The sequence below is a fragment of the Chlorocebus sabaeus genome, chromosome 1, assembly GCF_047675955.1.
Source record: "Chlorocebus sabaeus isolate Y175 chromosome 1, mChlSab1.0.hap1, whole genome shotgun sequence".
Taxonomy (NCBI): Eukaryota; Metazoa; Chordata; class Mammalia; order Primates; family Cercopithecidae; genus Chlorocebus; species Chlorocebus sabaeus.
In genome coordinates this window covers 72,897,111-72,910,393 of record NC_132904.1, presented here as the reverse complement: position 1 = coordinate 72,910,393, position 13,283 = coordinate 72,897,111, and the positions used below count along the sequence as shown (strand labels likewise).

At 45.0% G+C, this 13,283-nt stretch overlaps 1 protein-coding gene across 1 annotated transcript in view; it reads right to left on the bottom strand.

The window, feature by feature from the left end:
* Positions 1–1,050: 1,050 nt before the first annotated feature.
* GVQW3 (GVQW motif containing 3) overlaps positions 1,051–13,283 on the bottom strand; it is a 29,808-nt gene continuing 17,575 nt past the window's right edge. Inside the window, exon 2 of the mRNA XM_073019555.1 lies at positions 1,051–2,693. Within this exon, the coding sequence (XP_072875656.1) occupies positions 2,454–2,693 (240 nt within the window). The 3' untranslated portion in view covers positions 1,051–2,453. The remainder of the gene's footprint in view (positions 2,694–13,283) is intronic.

The window sequence follows — 13,283 nt, the reverse complement described above, 5'->3', positions numbered from 1 at the left end:
CCAGCGGGCCTGCTGGGCCCAGTACCATAGGATGGTACTAATGCCATCCCCATCTTACAGATGAGGACCTGCAGCTCAAAGAGATAGAATGATCTGCTCAGGGCTAGCTAGCTTCAAAGTAGAGGAGCTGAGATTCCAACCCAAGTCAACATGATGGCAGAGCAGTCGGTGCTTTTCCTCTGCCACATGATGCCAGTTGTCAATGATGATCATGTTACCTGTGGAAAGTCCCTTTACATGACCCCTGGCATATTTCTTCAGTCTTGGGAGAACAATGCTAAGCCAGTGTGGACACGAGGGGCTGGCAATAAGTAGCAAAAGAGAAAAAAACTGTATGATACAAGGCTAAGCAATAAAAACAGAATACGTAGTTGTATCAGTAATAAAAGCGGTCAGAAAAATTATGCTCATGGACAACAGCAGGAAGGGGTAAGGAGAAATGGAAACAGATAATGTGTGAGTGGGTGCTCTCTTTCCTCTTTCTCTTACTGAAGTTTCCGTTCTTAACACTGTATTATTTGCACAATAAAAAAACAATTCACAATGAAAGATAGAAAGACAGAAAATACGCGTCCCTGGGGTGGCCCACGGCCATGCCTTGAGTCCAGCTGCAGCTCTAGGATTTCCAAAGCCATTCTGACAGCAGCACTCATAAAGAAGAAGCTAGTTCCTTTTGGAAGAAGGGGGGAAGGAGAAAAATGTAGCGTGTGACCCATGCCAAGAGGCTTAAGTTCCTTGCCATCATGCTCCAGGGTTGGTGTCATTGCCACATCTGATCAAGCTCTTACCCTGGCTGGGGAGGTGTGCCTGTGACCTGGCACTTCCCAGTTCAAGAATTTTTGCATCTAATGGTATTGTTGATCCCTGTTCATTTGTTTCGCCTCTGCTGGCTGGGGCTTGGGTTTGGCTTTGCTGGAGGAAGGGCCAGCGTGGGATTCTCTCTAACTGAGGAACAGAGGCCAAGATGACTTTAGCCAGCAAAGAGAACAGTGAAACAGCAACATTTATGCTTGGGGTGCAGTGATTTTTCTTTGGTTCATGCTCACACCCCATACCTCATTTGATTTTATTCTACCCTTTAGATCACCATTCCTTTCCAGATTTCATACATTTGCCTATGCTGGTCTCTCCGTCTGGAACGCCCTGTCTCATTCTTCCTGACAGAGCTAAGCCCTGCCCATCCTTCAGTACCACTTCATTGATGAACCTTTTTCCAATCTCCTTTTGGGGAATGAATCATTCTATCCTCTGGCTCCCAAAACACTTGATTTGTATCTTTCCTATGGCAATTGCATTTGTCTGCAGTACATTATAATTATTTATGCCCATGTCTGTTTCTCCTACTAAATGGTGAGCTTCTCAAGGTGGCCAAGAAATATGTCTTATCCAACTCTGATCCCTCACACAATGTCTGGCATGTGGTAGGTGCTCAATCAATGTATGGAATGACATGAATTTACAATGGTTGAATTCTTCCTCTTTCTATGCATGGGCTCTCTGGGAAAGCTGTTGAGATTATAGGCAGATGACCAATTGGTTTTTATGTCCGTTTGAAAGAGGCAGGAAGAGGAAGAGAGTTAAAGCTATCTGTGGATCCATATTCCAGAGATTTCAGCCAGTGCTCCTTAGGGGGATGATAACTGGAATAATAACTAACACGTGCAGAGGCTCTTACTTACACTTTCACACCCATTAACTCAGTTGAGTCACACAAGGGCTCATGGAGGTAGGTTGGTTGGGCAGTATTTGGCCTGTTCCAGTGTTACAGCTGAGGAAACCAAGGCTCAGAAAAATGAAGTGATTTGCAAGATTACATCAACTCAAAGTAGGGCTGGGACTCAAAACCAGATCTGTTGACTCCAAATTCCATGCTCTTGGAAATGCTGAGGTGACAAGGGCACAAGCAACTCTTCTCCTTGATAAAGGTTTGCAGAAGGAAGAAAGGAAGCCTATGGTTAACCTTGATGAAGTATACTTGCACCAGGCCCCAGTTGTTACCCTCATACACATTTACCTCTCATCCAGGGCAGAGACCATGCTTTCTCCATCATTTCTCTCTCCAAAGTTCAGGTCTTTGGCAAGCCTCACACTTTTGCTGGGTCTTGATTTTCAGGTCTAAAATGAGGAGGCTGAGCTAGAAGTTTAAATTGGGTCACATTCACACTGGCACCCAACACAAAGCCTGGCGCACAGTTTCCATCACCCTCTCCATGGATGACTCCCAGTTCCAACACTAGAGGCCTCCAGGACTCCAGCTGACATGATGCAGTGTGTACCCTGCACGTTGCAGCCTCTTCCCAGGCTGGCTGTGGAAACTGAGCCTCCTCCAGACAGCAGGGCTGCTCCGCTCACGCGGATCAAGTCCGGAGCCTCATTAGTCATGTCAGATGACATAGTTAACACTTGGGGCCGGTACAGCCAGTTCATCAAAAGCTCCTATGTGCCTGGCTCCATCACCGCAGCTGAGGAACTACTGTATGTGGAGTAGGCAGTACATCAGAGGAACAGCGCCAGAGTGCTTCCAAATTGGTTTTGATTAATTGCATAGACCTGTCTTTAATTGGTGCCAGTGTAGCAGCCAGAGAACTTATGGGAAAGCAGGATGTTATGCTTTCATTCCCTGAAGTCCCATAAAGCAATGAAAGATGAGGAACAGAATCACTGCTCGTTGAAAATTCATCGACCATGCAGACCTAGAAAACACAAATAAGTATCTGAATTGAAACCTAACCTCATTTTCCCAACTCATTGGAAGCCATGCATGTTCCCCTCTACCCTGCCTGCCTGCCGAGATATGCAGCTGAGCAAAAGGTGTGATTTCTAAGAAACAAGTGCTTTAGCACAGAGACAGCATCCTCACCGCTCCCTCCTGGAATCGACGCCTGGAGGTATTTGGGAAGGCGCCTCCCCTCAGAAACGCCTCTCTTCAGCCCATCTCCATCCTATGAACTGTTACCAGAGACTGATTCACTTTGGGTGAAGCATTCATTCACACATTCATTCTTTCTTTTCTACCTCTTGGAGATTTAAGACATATGTATTGACCGTGTACTAAATACAAAGCACTGTTCTGGTGTCATAAGGAATATAGTAGAATGAAAAAAAAAAAAAAAAAAAGACGCTTTTCCCAGGAAATTTATTATATAGGAGAAAAGAGAGGACAGATGAACTGATGCATGATGAGTGACATCATATAAAAGAGGAACCATTGGGATTTGGCATCAAGAAGACTTGGGTTCAAATCTCAGTTCTGTTTCTTCTTACTGAGCCACCTCAGATAATCACTTTAATTCTCTAAGTTCCTCTCTCTTTGGGAGGCTGGAGTGCAGTGGTGCAATCACAGCTTACTGCAGCCTCCAACTCCTGGGCTCAAGTGATCCTCCCATCTCAGCCTCCCGAGTAGCTAGGGCTACAGACGTGCACTACCACACCCAACTTTTTCTTCTTATTTTTTTTTTTTTAGAGATGGGGGTCTTACTCTGTTGCCCAGGCTGGTCTTGAACTCCTGGGTTCAAGTGATCCTCCTGCCTCAGCCTCCCAAAGTGCTGGGATTACAGGCATGAGCCACTGAGTCTGGCCTGAGTTTTAATTATAGAATAAAATAATGATACTTACTGCACATGTCGACTGTGAAACTTGTAAGAATGAGCAGGGTGGAAAGTACCCAGCACAGGGCCTGGCACTGATCAATAAATTGTTGCCAATTCCGAATAAGGATCACTAGTGAGGCTCTGACAGGGTGCTGGGTGACAGTTCAGTATTCAAGGAACCAACCCTTACTGATCACAGACTCTATGCCAGGTTCTATCCTGGACATTAGGGATTTAGATAGGAAGCTCAGTCCTGCACTTGAATGAGACTGAGGTCCACTAGGGAGTCACAGTGATTTAAGGTGGTAAGAATGGCACAGTGTCACAGATGTGTTCACAGAAGTCTACTCAGGGAGCAGTGAGGAGAAAAGGAGATACGGGTCACTTCTACCTGGGAAATCAGGATAGATTTGCCTAAAGAGGCAATGCTGGAACTACGTCCTGACACATAAGAAGATTTTCATTTATAGATAAAGAAGGAAGCATTTTCCATGAACAAGGCCACAGTTTCCTTCCTTTTGTTCCTAGAGCAAACAGGGGTTACCCCCATAGAATCTTGGAATTAGCTGTTCTCTTTGTATAGAAAGTTCTTCCCCTAAATTTTCCCAAAGCTGGCTCCTTGACATTTATAACCCGATATTTTATGTTTTCGTTTGTTTATTGTATATCTCTCCTACTAGAATGACAGGTCCATGAGAGCCTGAGATCCTGGCTATATTTTCCTCCACTCTGTTACAACATCTAGAACATTGCCTGGCATATAGTAAGCATTCAGTATACATTTGTTGCATAAATAAATAAACAACAGGAGGCACAGGAGGGCATACTGAAATTGAGGACCTATTCTAAGCACACTGCCTGGCACGCAGCGGACACTGAATTTTCTTTCGTAAAATTAAATAATGGGAAATGCCTGAAGCATAGGCCAGAGGAACTGAAGTGGAAGGTAATAGAAGAGGTGGCCTCTGAGCTGCACCCGGGAAGAATGACAATGTGATAGGGATGCTAGGAAGGGGATCGGGAGGATTAAATCATAGAACTTTTAAGTCCCTTCCAATCTTGAGCTTCTGAGAATTTCTCCCGAACAAATAATCTCTTGTCACTCTTCCTGATCCCCTCACTCACACCCCTCCTTTCCACTCCACCCTGTCTGGAGGCTGTAAGGACATCTGACGCACCATTTCCTGCCAATGTAAATCATAGACTGCTGTGTGATACTCATTCGCAGGTTTTACCATCCCCAGATGGAGATGGCCCCAAATCTCAGGGTGGAGGCCTCAAGCAAAGCCAGCCTTACCACAGGGTGGCAAATAAGGGGGAACTGTTTACCCACCAGCACCTTCCTGGCCCTGCTCCCAGATAATTTTATTTCCTCTGGTCCTGGATCTGCTCCTTAGTTGGATGCACCTCAGTTCACTTGCTGGAGCACTGATGTGTGACTGTTTAACTGCTGCTGCTTCCTGTCCCAGGGATCCTGGGCTTCAGGGAGCATGGGAAAGAGACAAGAAAGAGAGCTTTATATGAGGTAAGCCTTGACAGTAATCATAAAAGTCAAAGACTAACTTACACTTAGATAGTGCTTCACAGTTTACAAAGCCCTAGAGGACCCCTATTCATCCTTCAAGATCCGAACAAATGTTACCTCTTTTCAGTAACCTTCAACTCTCCCAGGCAGAGCTAATCCTTTCCTCCACACTTGATAAAATCTCCATGATAGCCCTTACTGCCTTGTAATAAACGTATCTGTGTACGTGTCTCGTTTCCTCCACTAAACCATCAGAGCCCTGGGGACAGATCTCTTTTCTCCCAGTAAAACACATTTCTTTCTTTCTTAAAAAGTAATTTTAATGTTCATTATACATATTTTCTAACTACAAAAATAATATTTACAGTTATAATAATAAAAATTATATATATAAAAGCATAATGAAGCAAATTGAAAATCACTTATAATTTCATCACCCAGATCAAACCACTGGTAACGTTTTGGATATATCTTGAGGGCTTTTTTTTAGCATACAGAAAGTAAAAATGGGACCATATAATGCATGTGGTTTTATAGTCTGATTTTATCACCTATCTTATTGTGAACATCTTCAAACATCATTGACAGTTCTTTAAAAACATCATCTTAAATAGCTGCATTATTTCTTTTTTTTTTTTTTTTTGAGACGGAGTCTCGCTCTGTCGCCTGGGCTGGAGTGCGGTGGCCTGATCTCGGCTCACTGCAAGCTCCGCCTCCCGGGTTCACGCCATTCTCCTGCCTCAGCCTCCTGAGTAGCTGGGACTACAGGCGCCCGCCACCACACCCGGCTAGTTTTTTGTATTTTTTAGTAGAGATGGGGTTTCACCGTGTTAGCCAGGATGGTCTTGATCTCCTGACCTCGTGATCCGCCCATCTCAGCCTCCCAAAGTGCTGGGATTACAGGCTTGAGCCACCGCGCCCGGCCAGCTGCATTATTTCTCTTAATGAGTATGCCATAATTTTCTTAACAATTTCTCCATTGTGGGGTATTTGGGTTATTTCCTTCTTTTTACTATTTTCACAAATAAGTCTGCAATGAATAGCTGTTACATAAATCTTTGTCTGCATCTCTGTTTTCCTAAGAAAGATTCCTAAGAAATCTTCCTAGAAGATTCATTCCTAGGTCAACTAGTTTAAATTTTTTTTTTTTTTTTTGAGAGGGAGTCTTGCTCTGTCGCCCAGGCTGGAGTGCAGTGGCACGATCTCAGCTCACTGCAACCTCCACCTCCCGGGTTCAAGCGAGGCTTCTGCCTCAGCCTCCTGGGTAGCTGGGATTACAGGCGTGCACCACCATACCCAGCTAATTTTTGTATTTTTAGTAGCGACGGAGTTTTACCATGTTGACCAGGCTGGTCTCGAACTCCTGACTTGTGATCTGCTCACCTTGGCCTCCCAAAGTGTTGGGATTACAGGTGTGAGCCACTGTGCCCAGCCCGGTTTAAACTCTTTAAAGCTTCATGATGCTCATTGCCAAATTGCTCTGAGAAAAAAATATCAATTTATAAATTTCACCAATGCAACAACATGTCTCACCTGACCAACATTATAATACCATTTGTATCTTTACCAAGTCCAGTGTCCTTTTCACAATGTCTCACAAGTTAAGTAATTTTTCTTAAACACAGCAGAAATTATACAACCAAACTTAGAGGTATCCGAGGTATCCTCTTCCAAGATGTCAACCTGGGTGGGCATATTTATTTATTTATTTATTCATTTTATTTTTTTGAGACAGAGTCTCACTCTGTAGCCCAGGCTGGAGTGCAGTGGTGCGATCTCAGCTCACTGCAAGCTCCGCCTTCGAGGTTCACACCATTCTCCTGCCTCAGCCTCCCAAGTAGCTGGGACTACAGGCGCCCGCCACCACGCCCGGCTAATTTTTTGTATTTTTAGTAAAAACGGGGTTTCACTGTGTTAGCCAGGATGGTCTCAATCTCCTGACCTCGTGATCCACCCACCTCAGCCCCCTAAAGTGCTGGGATTACAGGCGTGAGCCACCACGCCTGGCCCGGCATATTTATTTGAACAGTGCTTCCACTGCTTTAAACATTTCTTTTTTATTTGAAAATTGGCTGCAAAGCAGACAACACATTTTTTTGCATCTAAATTACAATACACTCTGTCTTCAGGGAATGATTTTTGATTTTTGGCAACAGTCAAAAGTCACTTGAAATTCGTGAGGTGAGAAGCTACAGCTGGGTTTGGGGTCAGAAATGAAGTGCAGTATTACAGTAATGAGATTGAGGTCTTTTGCAACTTGTAAAGCAAGTCCCAGAGGAGTTCTGGGCAGTAGTGGCATCATCAGAATAAAGGCTGAGCCTTCTAGCATGACCATTCCAAAGCGGCTGCACTCAGGTGGAGGTATGACTCTAGCACACAGTTATGGAACCTTCTCTCATGACTTCATCGTTACTCTGTGGATAGCCCCAGGACCAGGTGTCAACTTATTTCAGAACTAAGCTCCAGGCCAGGTGTGGTGGCTCACACCTATAGTCCCTAGGTGGGTGGATTGCTTGAGCCCAGGAGTTTGAGGCCAGAGTGGGCAACACAGTGAAACCCTGACTCTACAAAAAATGCAAAAATTAGCGGGCATGGTGATACATGCCTATAGTCCCAGCTACTCAGGAGGCTGAGGTGGGAGGATCACCTGAGCCCAGGAGGTAGAGGCTATAGTGAGCTGTGATTGAACCACTGCATTGTAGCCTCAGTGACATAGGGAGAGCCTGTCTCAAAAAAAGTAAAAAAGAACTAATCTCCAGACCAGGCATGGTGGCTAATGCCTGTAATTCTAGCACTTTGGGAGACTGAAGGAGGAGGATCACTGGAGCCCAGGAGTTCAAGACCAGCCAGGGCAACATAGTGAGACCCTGTCTCTACCAGAAAAAAAAATTTTTTTTAAATTAATTAGCCAGGCATGGTAGCATGCAACTGTTGTCCTAGCTACTTGGAAGGCTGAGGCAGGAGGATCACTGGAGGCTGCAGCGAGCTACGATCCACTGCACTACAGCCTGGACAACAGTACTGATCTGATCTCCTTCCCTCTTCTTTCTTCCTCAAGTCCACTCGGACCTGATGTGACTCCAAGACAATATTTTAGAGGGGCAGTTTAAGGGGAGGGTGGAACATGGCATGGCAATGAAAAGAGCCCTCAGACTTCAGTCAGAAAGAAATGAGTCTGATGTGTGGCTCAGCCTGTGCCTTTTGCCAGCTGTGTGATAGGTCCCATTAGTAAAGGAGGATGCTACCTACTTCCAAGGACTGTTTGGGAAAATGGAGAATATACATATAACCACACGTAGACACACAAACACGCACAGGCATACCAAACAGCTAATGCTTATTGAGTACCGACTCCATGCCAAATACATACTGTGCTTCCTATGCACATGGCAGACGTCATTTGCTCCTTGTTACCTACCACTGCAGCTCCCTTGGGCCAATGAGATTTAATAGAACTCTGCTGGGAGTTACTGGGAGAGCTTTTGCTTTCCTGATGAAACAGGACTGCTGAGTCTGAACTGTCTGTGCCTCCCAACCCCTGCCTGCCTTGAACTTGGAGGTGAGGGCTGGGTGTCACAGTCGTCTTGTAACCAAGATGGAAAGACCAAAGTAGCACCTTGGGAATTCTTGTTATGCTAGAAAGTAACTACCTATTTAAGTCACTGTTAGTTATCATTACTTGCAGCTAAAAATATTGCAATATACATGCATAAAAAGTGTCCACACATAATCAATGCTCAATAAAGGGTAGCTATTTGCACTCATTAAAGTTCCCATCCTGTAGAGACTTGAAATGCCTTCTTTTTCTTCAGTTAGACGTCAGTCATCCCCACTGATACCCTGCACCTTTGCAGGGCACCTACTCAGGACCAGGCTTTGTGCAAGATGCACAGGGTAAGAGGCGCCCCCAATCTAAGGAAGGAAGTGAAAAGCCTGAGAGTATGCCAGTCTCTGCTAAGACATGGCCCAAGCCCAGAAGGACTCAACAGGTAAGTCCTACCATGGCCTGGGCTTCCTCCTTCTGCCTGAGGCAGACCAAAGATTATGCGCGGGATGCTTGATACGTCCCCTTCACTGCCCACCTCCTGCAGAAGCTTGGAGATGCTTCTGGGTGGTGGAGGAAATGCTTATTGACTTCCACATCTTTCCAGCCAAATGCTCCTACCAGGGGCTCCCAGGCTCAAGACAGCCTGGCTTCACCTGCTTGCTGTTTACGCCCATAGGAAACAGGAGGAATCTTTTTCAGAATATTTGCTCCAGCAAAAATTGTCCGTAAAGGCTAACAACGGAGAGAAGGCAGACGTACTGAGCTACCTTTTAGATGCCTGGATGTCCCACATGGGATTTTATAGAGAAACAGATTGAACACAAAACCTATTTCCGCACTTAAAGTTGTATGGCTTTAGCAGTTTAGACAACCTTTCTGAGCTTCAGTTTTCTTATTTGTAAAATGGAGATGGCTGGTCCAAAGGTAGCGAGTTATCTCAATCGATTGTTCACAGTCAGTCACAGATTGAACTCCTCATTCTACTCCTTCCCTCTTTCTCACTACTAAACTTAACTAGTCTAAAATAAATAAATTAATAAACAAACAAAATGGAGATGTGACAGCCAATTTTGTGTGTTCACTTGACTGAGTCCTGGGGTACTCAGATAGATGGGAAAACATTATTTCTGGGTGTGTCTGTGGGGATGTTTCTGGAAGAGATTAGCATTTGAATTGGTAGACTGAGTAATGAAGAGGCACCCCTTCATTAGGATGTGCATGGACATCATCCAATTCATTGAGGACCTGAATAGAACAAAAAGATAGGAGAAGGGCAAATTTGTTCTTGCTTTTTGAGCTGTGACATCTATCTTCTCCTGCCCTTGTGCACCAGCACTCCTGGCTCTTCGGCCTTTGGACTCAGACTGGAGTTTACACCTGGTTTTGGCTGGGCATGGTGGCTCATGCTGATAATCCCAGAGCTTTGGGAGGCCAAGGCAGGAGGATCCCTTGAGACAAGGAGTTCGAGACCAGCCTGGGCAACATAGTGAGGTTCTGTCTCTATAAAAAATAAAAATAAAAAATTATTTGGGCATGGTGGCACATGCCTATAGTCCCACCTACTCAGGAGGCTGAGGCGGGAGGACTGCTTGAGCCCAGGAATGCAAGGCTGCAGTGAGCTAAAATCGTGCCACTATACTCCAGCCTGGGTGCCAGAACAATATCCTGTTTCTAAACAAACAAACAAACAACAAAACCCACTGAACTCTAGTTCTCAGGTCTTTGTCTTTGGGCTTGGACTAGAACACCACCATTGGCTTTCCTGGGCTCCAGCTTGCAAATGGCAGTTCAAAGGACTTCTCAGCCTCCATAATCACAATAAATCATATGACAGAATAAATCTATTTACATATATCTCCTAATGGTCCTGTTTCTCTGGAGAACCCTAATACAGGAGATTATGTCTACCTCCAAGGCCGGGAGTGGTGACTCATGCCTGTAATCCCAGCACTTTGGGAAACCGCGGCAGGCAGATCATGAGGTCAGGGTTCCAGACCAGCTTGACCAACATGGTGAAACCCTGTCTCTACCTAAAATACAAAAATTAGCCGGGTGTGGTGGCGGGCGCCTGTCTCCTTTTCATGGAAGAAAAGCAGACTGCCCTTTCTAATAGTGCGATGTATTTTATCCCATATATTTTATATATCTATATATATATAAATAAAATAGAAGGCATAATAAAGGATAATAAAGGAACAGAATAGTATGGAGGAGAAAGAGTTGGGAAATTTGAAAAAGAACCATATAGAACTTCCGGAAATAAAAACATAATTACTAAAATTAAAGACTCAAAGATGAGTTAACCTACATATTCGAGCTAGCTGAAGAGGGAATCTGAAGAGACATTTTGAGGACATGACCCAAAATGGAGTAAAGAGAGATAAACAGAGAAAACCTGAACAAGAATTTAAGAGAAATGAAGAATAAAAAGAGAGAGCCAAACAGATGTCTCATAGGAGTTCCAGAAAGATTTAACAGAGGGACCGGGTGCAGTGGCTCATGCCTGTAATCCCAGCACTTTGGGAGGCTGAGGTGGGCGGATCACCTGAGGTCAGGAGTTCGAGACCAATCTGGTCAAATGGTGAAACCCTGGCTCTACTAAAAATACAAAAATTAGCCAGGCGTGGTGGCGTGCACCTGTAATCCCAGTTGCTCGGGAGGCTGAGCCAAGAGAATCACTTGAACCCAGGAGGCAGAGGTTGCAGTGAGCTGACATTGCACCATTGCACTCCAGCATGGGCGACAAGGGTGTGAGACTCCATCTCAAAAAAAAAAAAAGGGCTAGGCACAGTGGCTCACACCTGCAATCCCAGCACTTTGGGAGGCTGAGGCAGGAGGATTACCTGAGGTCAGGAGTTCAGGACCAACCTGGCAAACATGGTGAAACCCTGTCTCTACTGAAAAATACAAAAATTAGCTGGGCGTGGTGGCAGCTGCCTGTAATCCCAGCTAATCGGGAGGCTAAGATGGGAATTGCTTGAACCTGGGAGGCGGAGGTGGCAGTGAGCAGAGATTGCGCCAATGCACTCCAGCCTAGGTGACAAGAGCGAAACTCCATCTCAAAAAAAACCAAAGATTTAACAGAGGGAATGGTGGAAAATCATTATTTAAAATATTATGGGGTTCTTCAGAGAAACAGGAAACAGAACCAACAAGATGTGTGTGTGTGTGTGTGTGTGTGTGTGTACAGAGAGAGAGAGAGATTTATTATAAGGAATTGGCTCACGCAATTATGGAGGCTGAGAAGTTCCAAGATCTGTACCTGGCAAGCTGTAGACCCAGGAGAGCCAACAGTGACTTTCCAGCCTGTGTCCAGAGGTCTGAGGAAAAGGAGAGCCAGTGGTGTAAGTTCCAGTTCAAAATCCTGCAGTCTTGAGACCCCAAAAAAGAGCTGATGTTTCAGTTTGAGTCTGGAGGCAGGAAAAGACTGATGTCCTAGTTCGAGCAGCCAGGTAGGAGGAGTTTCCTCTTACTTGCAGGAGAGTCAGCCTTTTTGTTCCATTCAGGCCTTCAACAACTGAATGAGGCCCCTTCGCATTATTAGAAAGGGCAGTCTGCTTTACTCAGCCTATTGATTCAAATGTTAACGCATCCAGAAACACCCTCCCAGACACACCCAGAATAATTGTGTGACCAAATATCTGGGCACCCTGTGGCCCAGTCAAATTGACAAATAAAATTAACCATCATGAATTATTGATAATTTTCCAAAACTGGAGAAACATACCAAGACAGTAAATAAACAGTCCAGGCACGGTGGCTCATGCTGGTAATCCCAGCACTTTGGGAGGCCAAGGTGGGTGGATCATTTGAGGTCAGGAGTTCGAGATCAGCCTGGCCAACATGGTGAAACCCCATCTCTACTAAAAATACAAAAATTAGCCAGGCAGTGGTGGTGCACGCCTGTAATCCCAGTTACTCAGGAGGCTGAGGCAGGAGAATCACTTGAACTTGGGAGGTAGAGGTTGCAGTGAGCTGAGATTGTGCCACTGCTCTACAGCCTGGGCGACAGAGTGAGACCCTGTCTCAAGTAAAATAAAATAAAGAAAAGAAAAGAAAAGAATAAATAATTACATGACTAGTCACAAACCGATGAAACTGCAGAACCACAAGGCAAATACAAAAGTCTGCAGTGACAAGGGTCAGATTATCAAAAGGAATGTTAACTACAATGAAATCAGCTTTCTCATCAGCAACAATGGGAACCAGGAGACAGTAGGATAATATCTTCAAAGTGTGCACAAAAAACAAATCTCAAACCAGAATCCTATACACAGTCAAATTAACAAGTGAGAGCCAAACTTATAGACATTTTCTGATGAACAAAGGCAGTTTACCTCACAGAAACTTGCTGGAAGTATTTTAACACATTAACAGATATACTTCTATAAGAAAATTGAGGCCGGGTGCGGTGGTTCAAGCCTGTAATTCCAGCACTTTGGGAGGCCGAGACGGGTGGATCATGAGGTCAGGAGATCGAGACCATCCTGGCTAACACGGTGAAAACCCGTCTCTACTAAAAAATACAAAAAACTAGCCGGGCGAGGTGGTGGGTGCCGTAGTCCCAGCTACTTGGGAGGCTGAGACAGGAGAATGATGTAAACCTGGGAGGCAGAGCTCG